Source organism: Ahaetulla prasina, chromosome 3, assembly GCF_028640845.1.
Source record: "Ahaetulla prasina isolate Xishuangbanna chromosome 3, ASM2864084v1, whole genome shotgun sequence".
NCBI lineage: Eukaryota > Metazoa > Chordata > Lepidosauria > Squamata > Colubridae > Ahaetulla > Ahaetulla prasina.
Window position 1 is genome coordinate 137,191,828 of NC_080541.1, and position 22,599 is coordinate 137,214,426.

At 32.0% G+C, this 22,599-nt stretch overlaps 1 protein-coding gene across 1 annotated transcript; it reads left to right on the forward strand.

The window, feature by feature from the left end:
* Window positions 1–64: 64 nt before the first annotated feature.
* On the forward strand, window positions 65–22,569 carry AKNAD1 (AKNA domain containing 1). The gene is made up of 15 exons (XM_058176644.1): window positions 65–299; window positions 8,172–9,169; window positions 10,541–10,600; window positions 11,709–12,077; window positions 12,179–12,238; window positions 13,721–13,854; window positions 14,564–14,714; window positions 15,071–15,240; window positions 15,945–16,032; window positions 16,192–16,268; window positions 17,181–17,281; window positions 20,885–20,966; window positions 21,246–21,457; window positions 21,627–21,718; window positions 21,915–22,569. Exons 1-15 carry the CDS (start codon window positions 65–67, stop codon window positions 22,056–22,058), a joined length of 2,973 nt encoding a protein of 990 aa, XP_058032627.1. The 3' UTR covers window positions 22,059–22,569.
* Window positions 22,570–22,599: the final 30 nt, after the last annotated feature.

Below are 22,599 nucleotides of genomic sequence, written 5' to 3' on the forward strand. Positions count from 1 at the left end.
TGTGTTTTTGAAGAAGCAAGGAGAATAGGACTTATTGGAGTTATCTAAGTATATTTAAAGAAAGATGGCCTCTAAGCAATTAAAGCCTGGAATTTCAAAAAGTGCTGGAGCTTCTCCAGCTCATACGGCTAACCCACAAGCATTAAATTTGGAAGCCTTACAAGAATCTGTGAAGGAATTTTTAAAGGAATCAGTAAAACTTCAAACTGCTATTATGGAAGAAAAACTTAAAGAAATAGCAGAGGAGATAGTAGTTCGCAATAAAGAAATAAGAGAAGATATAGTGTCTGCATTTCAAGGTATGGTAAATAATATGATCCAGATGGATGATAGGTTGGAAGAAATCAATCTAATTTGAATTTGGAAAATAAAATGGAGGAGGTTCAAACCAAGGTGGACAGAGCAGATGGTGAAGTGGTTTTGTTACAATATAGATTGACGGAGTTTGCCCTGAGAGTGAGAGGATTGAAAGAAAATAAACAAGAGAATTTAAAAGAGTTTTTTTTCAGAGGCTTTCGCACAATTGTCTGGAGAGCAACCAATAGACCTTTTATTCCAAATTGATAAAATCTATCGTGTCAACTCCTGGGCTGTCTAGACAGAGACAATTACCAAGAGACATTGTGATCTATTTTACAACCAGGAGGATTAGAAATGACATTTTACAAGCCTCCTACAAAAATAAAATCTAAATAGCAGAACAAGAGTTATTAGTGTCGAAAGACATTCCTCCTAAAATGTTAAGAAACAGAAAAGAGTTTACTTTCTTGGTGAATGAACTTAGAAATCGACAGATACAATTTAGATGGGATGTTCCAAGTGGATTAATATTATTTTACTCAGGAGAAAGAGATTGCCTTAATACAGTTTGGAAGGCAACAGATTTCTATACTAATGTTTTAAAGGCTGGAAGCCCACCATCACCAGATGTCAGGAGAAGAGAAGCAGAGATGGCAAAAAAGTCTGAGAAGGAAGGAAAGCAGCTACAAGCACAAGTGGAAGCTGCAATTACTGAAGAAGATTTATCGCAATCATTGGATACTCCCCAAATTCCAGAATTAATGGGAAAAATAGGAGATGCAAAAGAACAAAGAATGACCAGAGCAGCTATTTAAACATAAAGAACAAGAAAAGATGCAACAATCTCAAGCAAAAACTCAAGAAATTACTAAAACAGAAGCTGTGGGAGGGGCCAGGCCAAAGAGGAAGATGCAGGAAGACTTCCAGCCGATGCTCTAAAAGCTTCAAGGTGCCAAGAATGGCAACTAGATTCTTAACTTGGAATGTTAATGGTCTAAATTCACCACAAAAAAGAAAAAAGATATTTCATTATTTGAAACAATTTAAAAATGATGTAATTTGCTTGCAGGAAACACATATTAGAATATCAGATCAAAAATATTTGATAAATTCAAGATTAGGCACACATTTTATTGCATCGGCCTCAGAGAAGAAGAATGGTATAGTTATATATCTAAAGAAAGAACTAATAGCTAAATTAGTTGAGGCAGATGCTCAAGGAAGATACATTGCAATTGAACTTTTAATAGAGGGGAAGCGAACACTTCTAATTGGAGTATATGCACCTAATCAACAGCAAGAAAAATTTTACAAATGTTTGCATACCAAAATAATACAGTGGAATTATAAATTGTTTATATTAATGGGAGATTGGAATGGAGTATTAGATATGCAAAAAGATAAAAAAATATTTCTCGAAATATTTCAAGTCGTGCGAAATTGCCTAAAGCTTTTTTTGATATGATGAAAGATTTGGAGCTGAGAGATATTTGGCGAGAACGGAATGCTGAAGAAAAAGACTTCACCTTTTTTTCTGATAGACATCAATCCTTTTCTAAGATTGATTTTATACTAATTTCTACTGATTTTCTTTTCAGGGTAAAGAAGACAAAGATATGTTCAAGAATTTTGACTGATCATATGGATGGAATTTGATCAGGAAAAGGGAGTTAGGAGATCCTGGAGGTTAAATGAAAATTTGTTTAGATATGAAGAAAATGTAAAGGAATGTAAAAGACAAATGAAAGAATTTTTTGTTATGAATAGGAATAAGGGTACACCGATAGAAAGGGTTTGGGATGCAAGTAAAGCATATATGAGGGGAATTTTAATATATATGAATAATAAATATAAACTTAAACAGCAGAAGAAGCGTAGGGATTTAGAAGAGGAAATAAAAAAGAAAGAACAATTACTTATACTTAATACAGATATCAGACGAAACAGATATCAGACGAAGAGATATCAGACTGCCTTTGAATGATTAGGATGTATTATTTCTGATTGCATTGGGGGAGGTTAGGATTTGATGAGAAACGCAGGAGTATAACTGAGTTAGGAGGGAAAATTTTTAGCATATGTTTGTTTTATTTTTAACTATATCTTGTGTTTGTTCCGGGAAGTCATGGAGGGAGGAGGGGTTTTTTTGAAGGGGGCGGGAGGATAGAGGGGGGAAAGGGGGGAAAGTTTTTTTTATTAAAAAACTTTTTTAATAAAAAAAAAGTTAAAGAGACAATAAACATATTACGAGGGCAGTTTAATATGCTGATAGCAGATCAGGTAGCAATTAATTTACAATATGTTAAGCATAATACATTTTGTAATGCCAACAAACCAGGTAGGTGGCTAGCATATGCAATAAGGAAAAAGAAATCACGTATTATTGGAAAGATAGAATATAAAGGTAAAGAAGTATGTCAACAGAATATGATTAAAAAAGCTTTTTTAGAATTTTATACAAAATTATATGCTAGCGACCCAATTCAAGATATAGATATAGATAAATATTTACAGGAAGAGAATATCTCTGAACTTACGCCAGAACAAAGGGAAGGATTGAATCAATCTAATAATTTCTGAAGAAATTATTTTAGCTATTAAGCAGTTAAAAACAGGTAAAGCTCCAGGAACAGATGGACTAATTGCTGTTTATTATAAAAATCTACAGCTTGAAATGGTGGATCCGCTTAAGGAGTTATTTAATAAAATTCAATTTGGAGGAGATGTACCTCCATCCTGGAGATCCACTTTTATTTCATTGATACCAAAGGAAGATCAAGATTGCACTAAGCCAGAAAATTATAGGCCAATATCACTTTTGAATACTGATTAAAAAATTTTTGCTAAAATACTAGCAAATAGATTAATGTTAGTTATACAACAAAAGATTCACAATGATCAATCAGGTTTTATAAAAGGGAGACAAATGAGAAATAACGTTAGACAAATTGTGAATTTATTGGAATATCTGGAGAGAAACAACCAGGTCCCTGCAGCGCTCTTCTTCTTGGATGCAGAGAAGGCATTTGATAGATTGAATTGGAAATTTTTATTTAAATTAATAGAAAAGATGAAGTTTGGGGAATGTTTTGCACAATTAGGGCAATATATCATGGACAAACAGCACAATTAATAGTTAATGGTAGTTTAACAGAAGTTTTTAGAATTGAAAAAGGGACAAAGCAGGGATGCCCTTTGTCGCCACTATTGTTTATTCTAACGTTAGAACCTTTACTGAAAAAAATACGTGGATCAAATGAAATAAAGGGAATTAAAATTAGACATCAAGATTATAGATTAACGGCATTTGCAGATGACCTGGTTGTTATTTTATCCCAACCAATACAATCGGTATTTTATCCCAACCAATACAATGATGGATATAATTAGTCAATATGGAAAGGTATCTGGATTTAAAGTAAATCAACAAAAGACAAAAATAATAACTAAAAATATGACTATACAGCAAAAAATAGAATAACGGGATCTGAAATAGTAAAAAAGGTTAAATACTTAGGAGTGTATATTGCAGCTTCAAATGTGAAATTATATAAAAATACTTATGAAGTTTTATGGCAAAAAGTGCAGAAGGAAATGGAGAATTGGAAAAAGTTGCAGTTATCTTTATTGGGAAGAATAGCAGTAATAAAAATGAATGTTTTGCCCAGGTTTTTATTTTTGTTTCAAATGATACCAATACTTAAAAAAGATGCAAACTTGAATGAATGGCAGAATGGAATTAATAAATTTATATGGGTTGGTAAAAAACCGAGAATAAAATTGAAAATAATACAGGATACATGTGAAAGAGGAGGTCTTAAAATGCCTAATTTAAGATTATATTATGAAGCAGCTGCCCTATCACTAATTAGTGATTGGTTCAACTTAACAGAAGAAAGAATATTGAATATAGAGGGTTATGATTTGTTTTATGGATGGCATGCTTACTTATATGGGCAAGTCCCAGGCATGCAACAGAGAACATAAGTACAGAATAAAAACAGAATGTGATTTACTTATAAAGAGCTTCTCTCTATGGAGAAGGGTAAATTACAATTGAAATCTCTAAACATAATGAAAGAAGAAAGGATAATTCATACTTGGTTTCAGTATGGACAGCTGCAAGCTAGATGGAAAGAGGACCAGAAAATTGGTATCATGCAAAATGAGGAAAATTTGGTAAAAACCGAGAATAAAATTGAAAATAATACAGGATACATGTGAAAGAGGGGGTCTTAAAATGCCTAATTTAAGATTATATTATGAAGCAGCTGCCCTATCACTAATTAGTGATTAACAGAAGAAAGAATATTGAATATAGAGGATTATGATTTGTTTTATGGATGGCATGCTTACTTATATGGGCAAGTCCCAGGCATGCAACAGAGAACATAACAGAAGGTGATTTACATATAAAGAGCTTCTCTCTATGGAGAAGGGTAAATTACAATTGAAATCTCTAAACATAATGAAAGAAGAAAGGATAATTCATACTTGGTTTCAGTATGGACAGCTGCAAGCTAGATGGAAAGAGGACCAGAAAATTGGTATCATGCAAAATGAGGAAAATTTGGTAAAACGGATTAGAGACCAAAGTCAATCGCATTTAGCAAACTATTGTTAAAAAACAAACTATTTAAACAAATATTTAACACTACCAACAATACAGCTACCCTTCAAAAAGACCTTGACTTTGTGTCAAAATGGTCAAAAACTTGGCAACTCCAAATCTCAACCAGCAAATGCTCTGTCTTACACATTGAAAAAAAGAATCTAAACACTAAATACAAACTCAATGGACATTACCTTACAGATGACCCCCACCCAGTCAAAGACCTTGGAGTTTTCATATCCAATGATCTAAGTGCCAAAGCCCACTGCAACTACATTGCAAAAAAGGCTTTAAGAGTTGTAAACGTAATCTTACGTAGCTTCTTCTCCAGAAACACTACACTACTAACCAGATCTTATAAAACATTTGCTAGACCAATTCTTAAATACAGCTCACCTGTCTGGAACCCATACCACATTTCAGACATCAATACAATTGAACGTGTCCAGAAATATTTTACAAGAACAGTTCTCCACTCCTCTGAATACAACAAAATACCTTATGCCATCAGACTTGAAATCTTGGGTTTAGAAAACTTAGAACTCAGCTGCCTTTGACAGGACCTGTGTTTAACTCATAGAATCATCTATTGCAATGTCCTTCCTGTTGAAGACTACTTCAGCTTCAATCACAACAATACAAGAGCAAACAATAGATTTAAACTTAATGTTAACCGCTTCAATCTTGATTGCAGAAAATATGACTTCTGTAACAGAGTTGTTAATGCTTGGAACACATTACCTGACTCTGTGGTCTCTTCTCAAAATCCCCAAAGCTTTAACCAAAAACTGTCTACTATTGACCTCACCCCTTTACTAAGAGGTCTGTAAGGGGCGTGCATAAGAGCACAAACGTGCCTACCGTTCCTGTCCTATTTTTTCCTTTCATTATATCCAATTAATATAGTTATTACATACTTATATATATGCTTATATATTATATAGTTACTTTCATGCTTACGCTTATATATACTGTTGTGACAAAATAAATAAATAAAAATAAAAAAAATAAAAAAATATTAAAAGGTTGTATAATGTATTGTTAGAAATAGATTCAGAAACGGAACTAGTTAGACTGTATGATAAAATGGGCACAAAATATACAGGAACCTATAATGATGGAAACTTGGAAGAAAATTTGGGTTAGAAATGTTAAATTTACACAAGCACAAAATTTAAGAGAAAATTTTTGCAAAATGTTTTATAGATGGCATTTAGATCCTAAAAAATTAGCCTGCATGTATCCGAATTTGCAAGCTAAATGTTGGAGATGTGACTGTGATGATGCTACTTATTATCATATATGGTGGACTTGTAAAAAATTAAACCATTTTGGATAAGAATTTGGTGGGTTTTTGAAAAAGAAGATAAAGTTTACTCCACAATTGTTTTTACTGGGTATAATTTCGGATTGTACGATAATAGAGAGTAAATTGGGAAAAGAGGGGAGGGGGGAGGGGGGAGTTTGGGAGAGGGGGAAGGAGGGGAGATATTTGTTAAAATTTTGTAAAACTTTTTCAATAATAAAAAAAGAATAGCACATTTTAATGTTAGACATAAGTTTTTGTCAACTGCAGCTCACAACATCAGATGCATGAACTGTCTTGACTGAGGTAATATTGAATACATTGGGATGAATGGAAGGAAGGATGGAAAGACAGGGTACTTACGCAGAAGAAAATTTAATGGGAGACAGATTATAGTGGGAACAATTGTTACCAGTTCTTTGTCCATTCTCAGATTAAGTGTTCTAGCATATCTCTGTTGGTAATAAGTGCTTTTTATTGTGCAAACCGTTGTTTTATGAGAAAATTGTATTTCATTAAAACAGGCAGTAAAATAATTAAAAAAACTATCTTTTAAAAGAATTTTCAAATTCTGGTAGGTATGCCCAGTGATGTCATCCCTCTACAACTGCTACATTTACCTTCCTAGAAATTACCTATCTAGAGATAATTCATGAAGGCTTTATGGTGCAGAGGTCTGCTCATGATCTTAGGAAGCAGTCCCATATGGTGTCTGGAGCAGTAGTAAATAATTAATTTTCACAAATAAATTATTTAAAGTCCTTACAGTGCAGACAGACTTGTTTATGAGAGCCTCAAATGTTATGCTTCACTTCTAAACACATCATAATCAGTCTCAGTGAAAATAAACATTAGTTGATAAACAGATTAAGCTGAATTTGATTTCAGGCTTTCAAAATGTTGGTTTGTTATTCTTTATTCCCTTTATGCTATCATTGAATAATGGCAGGATCAAGGAAGCAAGTAACAAGGTGAATGGTTGCATTATTAAAGATATTGTACTTTTCCAAGTCAGCTGTGTTCAGTATAGAATTACAACTGACGTAATAAAATACGCCTAATAAAGAAGAGCCTTATATTTTGGTTACAACTACAACTAGATTACAGAAAGCTGTAATGAAAGGATTTTTATTTTGCTTGTAATAACTATCTTTGTTTCTTGAAAATTAAAGAAATATTTTCCTATAGTATGTAAGTATAAAGGTTCATTATTGATTTACCATTATGTGTTGTATACAGTGTATATAATTTCTATTTTTTATTGTCTAAAGATATTTCTTATTTTCTGTATATATTGAAGTCACTAGCACAATGGACATATATGTACATGACTTATTCGGAGAATATGTGTATTGGAAGAAAGATTAAAGTGTCTTAAAAAAAGCATGTAGATGTTAATGTTAAATTTGTTTGCACTTTATAATTATGACCTAGATTCAAATTAAAATTTGTCATCCTGGTGTGTTTCAAAATTGGCACATTAATGAGCTGATTTTTATATAGAAAGTAGGAATGTTGGAAGAAATTTTATATAAAGTAACTATTTTGTATGTGTCTAATTTTTAATCACACGTGAAGCCGTAATTCAGTTGTCATAGATGATATAATTGTTTTGATGTGCATAATTCTCAATAGCTAATAAGAATCTTCCAATAGAACGTTGATCATTTAATTAAACTGTGTAAAGAATTGTAGGTATATTTATTTATTTATTTATTTATTTATTTATTTATTTATTTATTTATTTATTTATTTAATGCAAATGTCAGATGATGAGTCTATGAAAGTTTTACAGAAAGGAAATGGAAGATTTACAGGATTTAATTGTCTTCTTATTGATAACTCAGATTATTAAATTTGTTCTTTCAAATCTTACAGAGTTTGAAATCATGCAGAATATGTTCAAAATATAAGTAATTTCAATATAACAACATTCACTATATGAAAAGTAAGTGAATAGTATATTATTTGATATGCTTTACTCTGAAGACAATACTGATAATGAGCAAGAAGATTTGCCTTATGATGGAGATCTACAACATAGAGGTCAATGTAGTTGTGATTCACCGAATTTGGAGGAATTTATTTCTGTAGAACATGTCTCCCCAACTGTTTCCACATTGACATCTTCTATCAGCAGTCTGTCAAAAGAAAATTCAGACTGCAAAAAGCAGTTATCTCAAAGGAAAGTAAATATGGTGCTATCGACCAAAAAGAATGAAGTAGAATTTACCATGACAACAGGAAAGAAAATACAAGTTGGCGGTTTTACCAGTTCAGGAAGAAATGAAGAATTTTCCAACTCAAAAATGTCAGATGTTCTTTTACGTCATTTTCCAACAGAAGACTTAACATACCAATTAATTGATTCTGAGACTATCCCAGAGATATCATTTACTGATAGTTTTGATGAAACAGTGCTAATAAAAAATAAGAGTTCAGAAAATACAGGGATATTTTCCCCAGAAGAAGAAATAAAGAATAGTGAAAGGAAAGTAAGTTGTAACTCGGTTGTCAAAAATTGGGATGTGACTCAAGATAAGCTATCTTTAACAGATGAGGATGCTTTTGTTTGTAACAGCAAATACTGCAACATGGATGACTCACAATTTCTAATTCAGAAGGAAACTGGAAGACTTAATGAAGACTTAAATTATACCTCTACCCACAAAGAGTATCAAAATCAACAATATTTTCTGGGTAACAGTGAAAATTTTCATAATCCCCAATGCAATGAACACCAGTATTATAAACTTTGTGATTCCTCTGAGATTTCTCCAAAAGTGAAAGAATTAAAAAGAAATAATGAAAGCTTTGTATTTAAAAGAACTAAATCTTCCACAAATTTGCTTGGTAAAGATTTTCTAGAAGAAATTACGTTTTTGGAATCTGATACAATCAGAAATCAAGCAGATGAAAATGGAACTTTTGAACTTGATCAACAGCTAGAGGTAGATTAAAAGTGATTTGTCTGCGTATAAACTAGGTCTGCTCTGCTTCTATATGGATAAATTAAATCACTGATTTTTGAGTTAGATCTCTAAATCAAAGCTGAAAACCTACTTTAAACATTTGTTAATTTAAATTAAATGTCAGGGAGATTCTTCTGGATTCTTGATTAGGAGGGATTATTTTGTAATCCTAAACCACTTTCATAGCCTTATTAATAGAATTTTTCTTAATAAATATACTTACAATTATACTGCAATAAATGCAGTGTGACATACATGTGCTGAAAAATATTTAAATAAACTGAAATTCAATGGAACTTTAACAAATGAAAATTACACATTAGGTTCTGATTTTTTGCCAAACCCCACTCCCATTTTTTTTTAGTAGAGTCCATTGCTTTTCTGAAATCAGACTTGGAAATCACTGGTTGTGGAAATAATGTAAATTGTTCTTTATCATAATAACATAAATTATCTTTATTTATGCTAACAATTCGTAGTTTCCAAATCATTAATCCATTATCTCCAGTATAAATCACTAGTAATATTACAGTAGTAGCTAACTTATGACAATAGATTGGCTCAGAACTCTCTTTGCATAGGGCATTTTCTTCAAATTAGCCTGCTAGCTTTTCAGGCATATTACATACAGTATTAGAAAGGGCTCATTTTACAGTCTTCCTTCCTACATTTGTAATGTATTTTTCATTACATCATTTCATTTTCATATTTTCTGCATTCTGATATTTTTTTAGGTTTTAATGTATGCTGCCTTGAATCTGTCCAAATTTGATGGCCATATGGATTTAATAAATAAAGTTACAGCAGATGATATATGTTGTTCTCCTGTCTAATGGCATATATTTTACTCTGATTGTTTTTCTGAACCAAATTCTTCTTTTTTTCCTTCACAGTTCTTGCAGTACTTGTTAGTAGCTTACTGAATATAGAAGTTAGAATGCTTTTGAGTATCATATGACATAGATCAGCAAATCTGCATCTATGGATCATCAAGTGTCCACCAGTCCCAAAAGTATATCTGCAATCAATCAAAATGAATTAAACTACGTTTTAATTCTATACTTTTCGTATAGTTATTACATACTTATGCTTAAATATATGCTTATATATCGTATAGTTATTTCATGCTTATATATACTGTTGTGACAAATAAATAAAATAAAAATAAAACAAAACAAAATCCCATGAGATCTTAGAATAAAATTGCTAAACTCTCATAAGATTTGAAGTGATTTGGGGAATCTGAAATGGTGCTGACTCCTGTCTTACATTATTGTAACAGTGCAATTAATGTTATGCTGAAAATACTAACCATTCAAAAATGTTTTACTGCACCTTTTCAAACTACAGGTGCTGACAAGACAAGCTGAGGTTCAAAATAATATCGATCACCTAAGATTTAGTTCTAAGGTAAATCTCTCAGAATAAGAAATCAATTTCATTATTGAGGATAACTTCTTAATAAAAAATAATGTATTTTCTTTTTTTTTTTAATTTTATTTTGTCACAACAGTATACACAAACAATTGTCATAGATAAAACAACATGTATTGAAGAAAATATATAAGTAAAAAATATGAAAATAATATGAAAAAATAAAAAATAAAAAAAATATGAAAATAGAAAATAATTTTCTAAAGCCCTATCAAATTGTATGATAGGGTACATAGTTCACCAAACTTAAATTCTATTATTGCAGGGTACAGTGGGCATTTAAAATTAAACTGAATACAGAAATATTAAAATCTCGTGCAGAAAGAATGTTTTTGCCTGGCAATGAAAATATATTGACATAGATAAAAGTATGTTTTCCTAGGGAAAGTTTTCCATAAATAAAGCACCTCAGTTGAAGAAATTTTTGTGTATTTGATAACCTCACACTTCTGTTTTGGGAGAGGGCTTCTGAAGGTGAGTAAAGACTCTACACCATGTACTTAAGGAAAGAGAAATTCCTTGAAATATTCATGGGCCATGTTGTGAGAACCGCGCTATCACTATCGCAAATCTCAGTCCCTATTGCCAAATTATCTTTTGTGGAGCAACTCAGCAATTATTGATTTCTGAAACTAGAATTGCTGCAGTTTGTGATTAACATATTTATAAATTTCATTTTTCGAAAGTTGGTCAGGAAAAATAAAGAACCAATTCGCTGTTATCCGCCATTTTCTTTGTTTTATTACAACACTAGTGTCTTAAATAATGCCTTAATTTGTTCCCAACTGTCTACTTTACCTTAACCCCTTAATTCCTCTCTTCCCTCCAATTCTGAAAATCACCCCAATTTTTTCTCCTGTTTCAAATAAAAACATGTTTGTTTGCTGTTCAACAGCTTTCAGTCTCAAAATTTAATTTATTTCTCTTTCAAAGCATCCCATGATCAAAATTATTCATTGGGAAATCAGGGATAATAGAATTAATTCCCTAATGTATTTTTCCCTCTGACTGAAGGAGGCAAGTGAATGATTTCTATTGTTAATGCTGATTTTGCACTTTTCAGTGAATGTGTATATTTTCACAGATACCTCCTTGTTCAAATTCACATACAGCAGAACTTAGTATTGAAGCACGAAGTACTGGAATAGCTTCCAAAATGTCTGCCTTTTCTCCTGCAACCATTCCTATGGAGCACATGTTTGATTTTTCCCAAGCCTCTCATCCAGGTACTTTAAATAGGCTTTACAAAAAAGCAGGTTGTTGTCTTGAGAAAATTTTCCAGAGTTTTTATTTAATCTTTTTAAAATTTTGTTTGGTAGAATCAAATATAACTTCTTCATTACCGTTAGTTGATGCAATAAGACAACCATCTGTGAACACTCCTTTTCTGCAAAATATAACAGATGACACGGAACAGATATTAAAGAAACAAACTGAAGAGCTGAAAGCAAATGTAATGCCACATGTTAATTTTTAAATGTTTGGAACTTGACCTATTTTATTAACGTCTCATCTGCAAGTTCAAATGCAATGTATTTCTTTCCTTTTTTAAAGGTTGAAATATTTTCTGAGTGTATTAAACAGAATGTATTTTCAGTACAAGAACACCTTCAGGTAAATTCAACTTTATATATACTTTTAAAAGACAGGAGCTCCATTTGAAGAGTATCCAGTTCCATAATGCAGATTGGTAGATCATCATGATGTAGATCATGATGTAGAAGAAGGGGTTAATCTGTTCTCCAAAGCACCTGAAAGCAGTACAAGAAGCAATGGATGGAAATTAATTAAGAAGAGAACCAACCTAGATCTAAGGAGAAATTTCCTGACAATTATAACAATCAGTGGAACGATTTGCCTCCAGAAGTTGTGCAACCTCCAACACTGGAGATTTTTAAGAAGCAATTGGACAACCATTTGAAAATTTAAACCATTTGAAATGGTTTAACCCCCTGCCTGAGCAGGGGGTTAAACTAGAAGACTTTCAAGGTGCCTTTCAACTCTGTTATTCTGTTATCTGTTTTTAATAAGAACTCAGCTTAATTTATTAAGAAACCCTAGGCTGAAAGTTACATGGCAGAGACCCATCATTCACACACCCACTATGCCTTGACCTACATCATTTCCTCCTTCCTTAAACTGGTGTGTTTTGAATTGTTTTTCTCATTGAAACAAACAAGAGGGAAATTCTAGATTTGATAATCTGTGACTTTATCAAATAAGGAAGCTCTGAATTCATTTTTTCTCTTTACACACCCTGTTTCAGCTGTTATGGGAAATTGGTCTTCTACGATAGGAAAATGTTTAGCAATATAGCAGTCCCTGAAATTATTCACATAACAGCACAGCAATTTCATTCCATTTCAGTCTTCCTACATCGGCTTTTTTCAGAGTTAGAATTGCTGTGGCAGCTTGGATTCAGTCTTTTGCCTATATAAGCAATACTGCATGATTTTTATCATTTCGGAATACTATAATATGTAAAGCTAATTTATTGCATACATTTTGAGATGTAAATGGGTGAACGCAACTATAACTTGAATATCCTGAGTTGGAAGTTAACAAAATAGTTTAAGTGTGGACTCAGTATAGTATTGTATAACAATGGAAAACACTAGTATAGAGTCCATAGCCCTGTGCTACCGTACCACTATGACAAACAGATGTATGAAGTTACTGTTTTGTGTGATGCTTCCACTTCTTCTGTTAAATTGGATTTAGAAGCCTACATATGCATGGACAGCTCCCACATGAAAAGGGCATGTAGAATTCTGCATAATGTTACCATTTAGATATTTTAACAAGTGCTTATTTTCATAGACGAGGTACTTAACTGAAGCAGCAAAATTATAACAGTGCTCAAGGAATGAGTTTGATGGGTCATGTTTGGCAACATTTAAAGCTGGAGATCAGTTTAGAAAGTATGATGTCATTTAGATTCAGTAATTCTGTTTATATTGTTTCTTCCAAAATTATTGGTATTATATATCTGAGGAGAATTTGACATTTCAATTTCTATTAATGGAATAGATTACTTGAATAGATTTATGGTAAAATTAATATGGAATTAAATGATTTTATTATTTTTGAATGAAGTTTTTGCAACTTTTAAAAGAACAACTGGAGCAACTGGAACATAACTATGTAGCTACCAAGGAAAAGCATTATGCTTTGCAACTTCAGAACCAGAAGCATTCATCAAGAACTGTTGGAAAATTTGATCCTAACAGGTCCAGTATTAATGTTTTAAAATAACATAGCTATTAATTTTTTTACTGTGCTACTTTTTTAATATTGCAATCCGATCCTCTGTACCTAGAAATAAAACCTATTGATTTTTGGTTTCAGTTGAAATACATATTTGAAGCCTTTCCAAATCCAGTATTCATTGTCATATAATCTTTTTTGTTGGGTAAATATTTAATACTTTATAAAGTGATAATTATAACTAAGTATGAACAGCCCCAAAACAAAATGTAAAATAACTGAATAGATAGTAACCAACTCACCCCCATTGTCACAGATAAAAGAGCAGGTAATTTTTTATACAGGTAACTTTATTACTATTAAAAGATGTAGGCAAAATAGAAAAATATAGCTGTAAGATCAAAACTATTTCGTAGTATAGGGCCTATTTTTCTTCTTGGTTCTCTATAGAACAGTCTATCAATTTTCTCCTCCAAAACTAAACCGTTCTTGCTAATCTAACTAGTACTTTATAAACTGCAGACATTTTGTATTTTACCATTCAACTTCACTGTTTTTAGCAAATATTAAACATTATCTCTCATAAATGTAATATTTCCATGTCCAATTTCTCATTTATTTTTCTATTGTTTCATATCTCATATCTGATAACATCTGATAATGAAAGAACAGAGCAAATTTAATTTTAGATATAATTTTGAGTGGGGTTTTTTTGTTTGTTTTTGTATTTAGAAAAGTAGAAGGGGAAATATTTAAACTTGGGATGTTCCTTGAAGATATCAAAGAGAAAATTGAGAAGACATTTGCTTCATATTCCTCAACATCCTCAATATCACCGTCACTCAGATCCTACCCATCGCCTATTTGTTCAAGCTATTCTGCGGTAATCCATTAGCCCGTATTTTGTAAGTCTTAAAGACTGATTAGTGACGAAAGAAAATAATGTAGTCTTCAATCCAAAGGAATTTAAAAAATCATTTTCTGACATTTAGTTGACACTAATCTTTATAAGTGTTTTGTTTTTGTTAATTCCATCAAGAAAATTCTTTTAAAAATTACTGCTGTTTTTTCAACAAAAATATTTTCTCAATTATCCAGGTTTTATGGCAAACCAGGTTATATACCTATAATCTTAATCAGCAGTTTGTAAGCAAAGACAGGGCACTTTCAATACCTTTATTTTTGCATATTTTAAATAGATCTATTAGGCTTCCTATATTTCTCTTATGCTTCTTTCAGAGTCCTTTGATTACAAGTACCAATGAATCTCCAAAAAGAAATGTTGCAGCACTAAATATTCCCCAAAATGAGAACTACTGGAAGAATAAAAATCATCCTATAGAAGGAACTCCACAAAAGGCTTATAAAAAATCTATACAAGGTGACAGCAACCATCCATTCCAGCAAATGTAAGGCTGAACTTTTACGATAATCACTGAAGTTGATTAAATTTAGTAAGGATGTCCCACTGACTTAGTTGAGATAATATTCCAAGTAAAGGTGTAATAGACTATTGGTTACTCTCAAAGATAAATTGAAAAGAAGACTATGTTATGTTATGTTATGAAAAATAAACACTAACAAAGGCTTACCAATTGAGGTCTCTCAAACACAAGCTGAAATTGACTTGCATAAAAGAATGAAATGCATTAAAACTGAAATTATATAAATATATTACTGTAGTTAGGTTTCAGAGTGTTCTTTTATGTCTGACCCAGTATAAATTAAAAATGTTGTGTTTTTTTCTTTAAACACCAATAGGCATGACATCAGTTTGAGAAAATTTAACTATTTTCCAAGGTGGTTTGCTTGTATCAGCTTTTCTGGGACTCATACTGTTATACTGATTATTAATTTTTTCTAAATGCCTGTTACATAAATTAAGTGATTTCTGCTGAAGATTTTAATACATTTTTTAAAGAATATGATTAAAGGTTAGTTATAAAATGACATCCACTGCAGCTTCCTTTAAATCTGTATCTAGGATTGGGACAAGTATAATAATACTCTTCAAAGTTGAAGAAACTTGCTATAAAATTAAACAGCATTCTTCATTAGGAAAAAGTACATTGAGGAAGACATTTTTAAAATTCATATTTTGCTTTTTCCATAGTCATCTAGAACTGCAGAAGAAAAATATCCATTTAAAAACAATGTCATCTGTGAGCAAAGCAAGACAACAAACAAATAAGCATATTCTTGTAAGTCAAGTTCATATTTAATCTGCTTAATGGTTCAACTAATTAATTTAATTATGTAATAAGGTACATTCTAAAAATTAAATGAATGTGCTAAGTTGTCTGTCATTCTTATTGTTTAATGTATTAAACACTATATTTTATTTTATTTTTATATTTAAGATTGAAGAATTTGACCAATGCCACAGATCCCATCAAACAAAACAGAATTACAACAATGAACAAGAAAATACAGATAGGTAACTTTCCAAAATATATTAAATTTGCTATTTTTTCCTTTCTCATATTCTTTCATTTTTAGGCATTTTTCTCTTGAACCAAAACCAAATATTTTCCAATATGACAAGTTCAGTACATAAAGTTCAGAGCTTTTTAAAACTAGAATTATATCTACTGATGGTAAATGCATTTATTCATGTGTTGCTACTAATTGTCCAAGTATCAGAATATCGATCCAATTAAGTTCCAGTCATCTCGGATAGTAATCTGATACTACACAATGCTAACCTTCTTTTCATTTCCATCAGGAATTTAAATGATCTTCAAATAAGATCTTCAGTTCTAGCAAATTCAATCAGCAAAGAATCTAATGAGGTTGATTTCACTTTACTGAATGAACAAGGTAGAAAAGATAAAAATAAACATTTGTGTTTTAATAAGTAATTAAATTATTCGAATAAGAAGCATCCACGAATCAGTTTTTTAACCTGTAATATTTTCCATAGGAAGGTCAGCTTCAGATAACTTTGAGAAAGTGAGACTTTCTACCAATAAATCTAAAATTATTATACATCCTACATTGAAAATGCAGTTATCAAGAAATAAAATATGTTCCTGTTATTCTAATAGGTTAGTATGTATATTGCTATACATAATATGAATCAAATCAGCATCCTTATCAATATAAAATGCAAAAAAACCAAGGTAGTTTACCTTACAGACTTATATTTACTTAGAATTGAGGTCAACTGAATCATATATATACTCCCAGATAAGTGATTATTAATTTCAAAAAAAAACTTTTCTAAGTTGAAGATAATTAAAATTAGCAAGATTTATTTCTGTATAAGCTTGCATGGGATTGCATCATTACCTGCATGTTTACTGTTAAATTTCAATTAAGTCAGTGTTATATTTTCTTTTTAATCTAGAAATAAAACAACAGAATACAGGAAAGCAACTAGAGGACATTCTGATTGTGAAAGATTTCCGATCTTCTTTGCAGGAAAACCAGTGGATTTAGATGTAACAGGTATATAAGGTATCATTTATTTAAATTCAGTTTAAGTAAGATTGAAGTTTCTTTAGCCTCTCAAAATGTTGCGCTCCATCAGAAGAAAGGGCTGGGATTTTCAGATGGCCTTGAATCTACTGTATATTAAAGAAACCTCAAAGTCATTTCTTCAATCTTCAAGTCAGAACAAATTTCTAATATCAGAACTGGCACTGCATTTAGGAAATTGTGATACTCAGTTCTCTCTCATAAAAACACCAAGCATTTAGGGCAGAGTAAAGTAATCCTCCATGGCCCTTGATTTATCCACAATCTCTGAATGAATTAGGCTCTCCTTCTACAGACATATAAAACATGTCACTTAAGATATTGAAATTGAAATTAAATCATGGAAATAATTCCTTGGGTCAGCTTGTTCTTAGTGACAAATTAAATTCTACCTAAGAAACACTTTTCCTTCTGTGGCCTTTCAATAAATGTACTAACAAAAATGGGACTGAAGACAGCTGTTTGGGAAGCCATATATTGACTTCTTGTCCTGAGTTTGTAAGGTGACAAATCTGAAGTTCCAAGACAACTTTTATCACATCCCCTTCATTATTCCAAACTACCTTTTAATATTCTTTCCTTTTAACAGGAAGGCATTTACATTGGTAAATCTAGCCATCCTACCTTTGAATCTGATAGAAGGGCAGCTCAATCCTTACATTATCTACAGTAGATTGCCTCTGCAAATGCCTGTAGGCAGCTGCATTCCTGTTGAACTTGTTGCTATATCATGAATAAATGCTCTGTGTTACTGTACCCATAACTTGCTAGGTGTAGGACTTGCACCAAGTTCAATATTGTTATTTCTTATTAAATAATATTTCACAGAAAACATTAAATAATATTCACAGAAATATTTTACAGAAATTGCTTTGGTGCATTTGCAATAAAAAACCAGTAAACTTAAACTTGCCAGCTTGAAACAGCTGACAGCCATTTAGGCTATTAAAATTATAGTTTTCTAAAGTGAGTTATTGACTTATCATATTTAACTATTTGGATCTATTCTATGCATATGCCTATTCGTATCAACATTTTAAAAATAAGCCTATTGGGTTGTACACATTGCTTAAAAATTGTTTGATGACTACAAACAAACAAACAAACAGAAAAACACTATAGAATGCTAATTAAAATAATAAAGCAGATAGAGGATGAAGTGATATCTTTTAGCTAGGGAAAGGCCTAAATTAGTCAGTTCAGTTCATGTATCAACTGGAGGTCATGGCAACCAATTCTTGCCATATTATTAATTAATATATTATGATTAATATTGGGACTGTTTCAATGACTGCGCCATCAATCATAAATGATAAAAAGATACAATCATGAAATATATTATACAGATTCATATTTTAAGGTTGATACAGTTATAGTGTCTAAGATGGCTGTATAACTTTTGTGGGCTAGGTAATGAAATAGAAGACATTTCATTCTGTGACCTACAAGAAAGTTCATCTAGTAAAGTTGACCTGAAACATCAAATTAAACGTCATGGAACATGGACAAATCATGGAATCAAAGAACTAAATAAAGATAAAATATCTAGCATGTCTTCATCCAGGAAAGAGAAGTATACACAAATGTTACAAATCCAGGATAATAAAGCAACCTAAAATCTAAGTATAAAATAGAGAGGCTTATAAATGTATCTCTCCAGGCATATATACACAAACATACACACCCAAGCATTCATTTACACATTATACAATATTTTATTTCATGCTTAATAGATTACAGCTTAGAATTTCAAAATTAGAATACCATTGTAGATGATTTACATGTTTCTTATTGAAGAAACCAGGGAGGCCTTCTAATTTAATCCAATCAGAATAGAGCTGGAAGGGACCTTGGAAATCTTCTAATCCAATCCTCTGCTCAAGAGGAGACCTTATACCATTTCAGATAGGTGGCTGTCCAGTTGTTTCTTAAAAACCTTGTGATGAAGTCTCTACAACTTCTGAAAGTATGATCAGATACAAGAGGATGTGCTAATTCATAAGCTTTTAGGAACTCAGTAGTGAATTTAGGGTCATGTACCTGGGTCAAATTGACACGTTCACTATGGACAAACCAGTTACAATTATGTACCACCTGGAGCTTCTGAATCATTTTGCATGGGCAATCCCATTCTTAACATATTATGGCTTTGAAGGATTCTAGATGTAAAGGGTGATTTGGAGAGGTGCTGTCAGAAACTTCTTAAATGAGCTTTTTTTCTGAATTGAGATGCAAACCAAGAAAAAAGATCCATTGGATTTAATGTCAAATAGGTATAATATATAGTACATGGCTGCAAGGTCCCAGAACAACTTTTCCCTTTCAATCTTAGATCGCTCCAGTCTTGCAACGTATTATGTAATTCAATTTAGCAGTTATATTAGCTAACTATAACTAAACTATACCTAAAAAGTTAACGATGATCTACAAAGCTGGTGAAAAATTCTGGGTTTAGGATAGTAAATTGCCTATTCTGGGTGAGACTGACCTCCCCATGATGGAGCAGACTCAAATTATTGCTTTAATTTTACAGAACTAACCTGTGGAAACAGAGCTTGCAGCAAAAAAAAATAAAATCGAAATCTCATACAAACACATTTCAGTTTATATTGGTAGTCCTCAATTTACAACCATAATGGAGCCTCCCCATTATGGACATAAGTCGTGATATTTACAAAGCGGGTTATCATGTGAGTGATCTATTACCTTTTCTGATGTGGTCATTAAGTGAATGACTGTGGTCATTAAGTGAATCTGCAGTCCTTAAGCGAACCTATTGTTCGCTGTAGGACATTTTTGCAGAAAAAAATTGCGGTCATTTGAATCCAGGATGCTATAAACTGCTGTAAACTGCCTTCTCTGTGGGGGCTCCCACCCTCTGGAACGAGCTGCCTCCGGGGCTTCGTCAACTCCCCGACCTCCGGACCTTCCGCCGTAAGCTGAAGACGCTGTTGTTTCGACGTGCAGGACTAGCTTGAACATAGTTTTAATTTAGGGTTTTAATTAGGGTTTTAAACGGGGTTTTAAACTGTATTTAAAATTTTTAGGCCATTATTGAATCAGTTTTTTATATAGTTTTTAATTTGTATTGTATGTATTGTGTTTTTTACTGGCTGTGAACCGCCCTGAGTCCTTCGGGAGAAGGGCGGTATACAAATATAATAATAATAATAATAATAAAAAATGTGGTCACATGGTAGAGGGGAACTGTCCATCAGAGCTTCAGAGTTAGGTTGTCAGTACCTTTTGGGAGTATGTTGTAACTTCAAACAGTTGCTAAATGATCAGTCATAAGTCAAGGTCTCCATGTGTTGCAACATATTGTTTTGCTGTCGAAAAAGAGAATTTGGCCCATAGTATGTAATATAGGCCTCCATAGTGACATATCTTAATCTTTTCATAGCCTTTATACCGTAAGTTGCTATCTCCTAGCAAAAGATTGTTTTAGTATCTTCTGAGCCTCCTTTTCTAATAATTAAGACAGCATTATAATAATTCAAAATGTTTTGATATTTAGGGCAGGAACTGCCAATATGTTTATTTAATGAAATATTGATTTATAATTACTTACAGGTTCGTTGCGAAAGAATAGCATTGCCCATCAAAGGATTTGTAAAGAACAGAGAGAAGATTTTATAGACAGATTATGTGACAGGTAAGGTCTGTTACAGTTTGAACCAATCAATAGCCAATTGAGCAAACTTGTACTTGGGTGAAACATTAATTATGCAGATATATTTAAGTTAAAAGGGAAAATTTTCATTGTTGGATATCTTTTCTATTGTGCTTAAATGCTTGAAAGCAGCCTGACAAATCGTGCATAATTAACATCTTGATTTACATTGTTGGATTGCCAGGTTTTTACATTTTACATATTAAACATGGAACATACTGTATGAATGGTTTTTTATTTTCTTGTGCTCTGCCTTTTTAGACAGAATCTATATATTCCCCAAACCCGCTATTCAAAGATGCATGATATCATTATCCTTTCACCACAGTATCTCTCTGGTAGCAATATTAATGGAAGGAAGTCAGTCAGTAATAGGAGAAAAAGGCAAAGTAAAGACATAAAAAGCATGGTAAGACAAGATCATTATTTACAAAAGCAATATTGTTTAGTAGTTGATGAGAAGTTTGAGAAATGTATATTTTAGATGATTTAAGAATTTTGAGTTGTCATGCTCTCAGTCCTATTGTTTAGGCAATAGGTCCCAGGAAATACATCTGTTGGAATGAATCTCTGCTTAGATTTGGTTGGCCCTGACCTTGCCTTTAGAATCCTGTAAAATTAAAATCCTGTTTTTTTCCTTAGGCACTGGATATGGAAGCAGTATGATCTGTTGGATAAGTCCCCCCCCCCCACTCTCCCAGCACTATATGTGTTTGTATATGGCTGCTTTGGCGGTTTTTAAAAAAGTTTTGGTCTATTAAGTGATTTTTGTTGACTTTTTATTGTTTATTGGTGAAGTATTCTGCCCTATGTTGTATGCTGACTAGGGGGGACTATATATACCAATCAATGAAATGACTAGTTAAAAATAGATTGTTTAGACAAGTTAACAAAATATATTTGATGATTATGCAATTTTGTCATTAACAGATATTAAACTGCACTTTGGATAATGCTATACAGATGGCAAACAATTTGAAGACAACAACGGAGCATATGATGCAAGCTGTCTCAGAAGATTTAGCCAAGGTCAAAATTCAGACATTATCCAGTGGCACAGCTCATCAGTACTGACAGTGTATTTTGAAGACTAATAAATTATATCTAGAATAGAGGTATCCCATCCAAAATTAAAATAGACTACTGGAAAAAGAAACTTCTCATGTTGGTTTTGATGTAGCTAAATTCTGTGTCCAAATAAATCTAATAATTTTCAGGGACCATTTTAGATACACCACATAGTATCTTACTCTGTTTCAAATCACAAAATGTTTTAGTTTCCTTAAAAAGTTAACGGTTCTTTATAAGAAAATATGCTAACAAATGATATGTTATCTAGATTCTTAAATGGAGATAGTCAATACTGTTACTCATATTTACCTCTTAAATGCACTTGCCATGTTTCAGAATCTTACTCATTCACATCAACACCATCCCACTAACTTCCTGTGCAAGCCAGGAAGGACAGGGATCCAAACAAGTAGCAGTGAACAGCCAAGACAGCATTCTATTAGTAAATAATAAACTATAATGCCATCAAACATGGATTTTAAATTAATAAATTACCCAATGATTCTGGTAACAAATTAGGAACTGTATTTCCCAAATGTATGTG

Bases quoted from the DNA above. Each gene is read 5' to 3' on its own strand.
- AKNAD1 (XM_058176644.1), top strand. From the start codon at position 65: ATGGCCTCTAAGCAATTAAAGCCTGGAATTTCAAAAAGTGCTGGAGCT. The intron at 12,239-13,720 runs GTAAATTCAACT...TTTTGAATGAAG, and splicing joins CAGTACAAGAACACCTTCAG to TTTTTGCAACTTTTAAAAGA. The intron at 17,282-20,884 runs GTATATAAGGTA...AATTACTTACAG, and splicing joins AGTGGATTTAGATGTAACAG to GTTCGTTGCGAAAGAATAGC.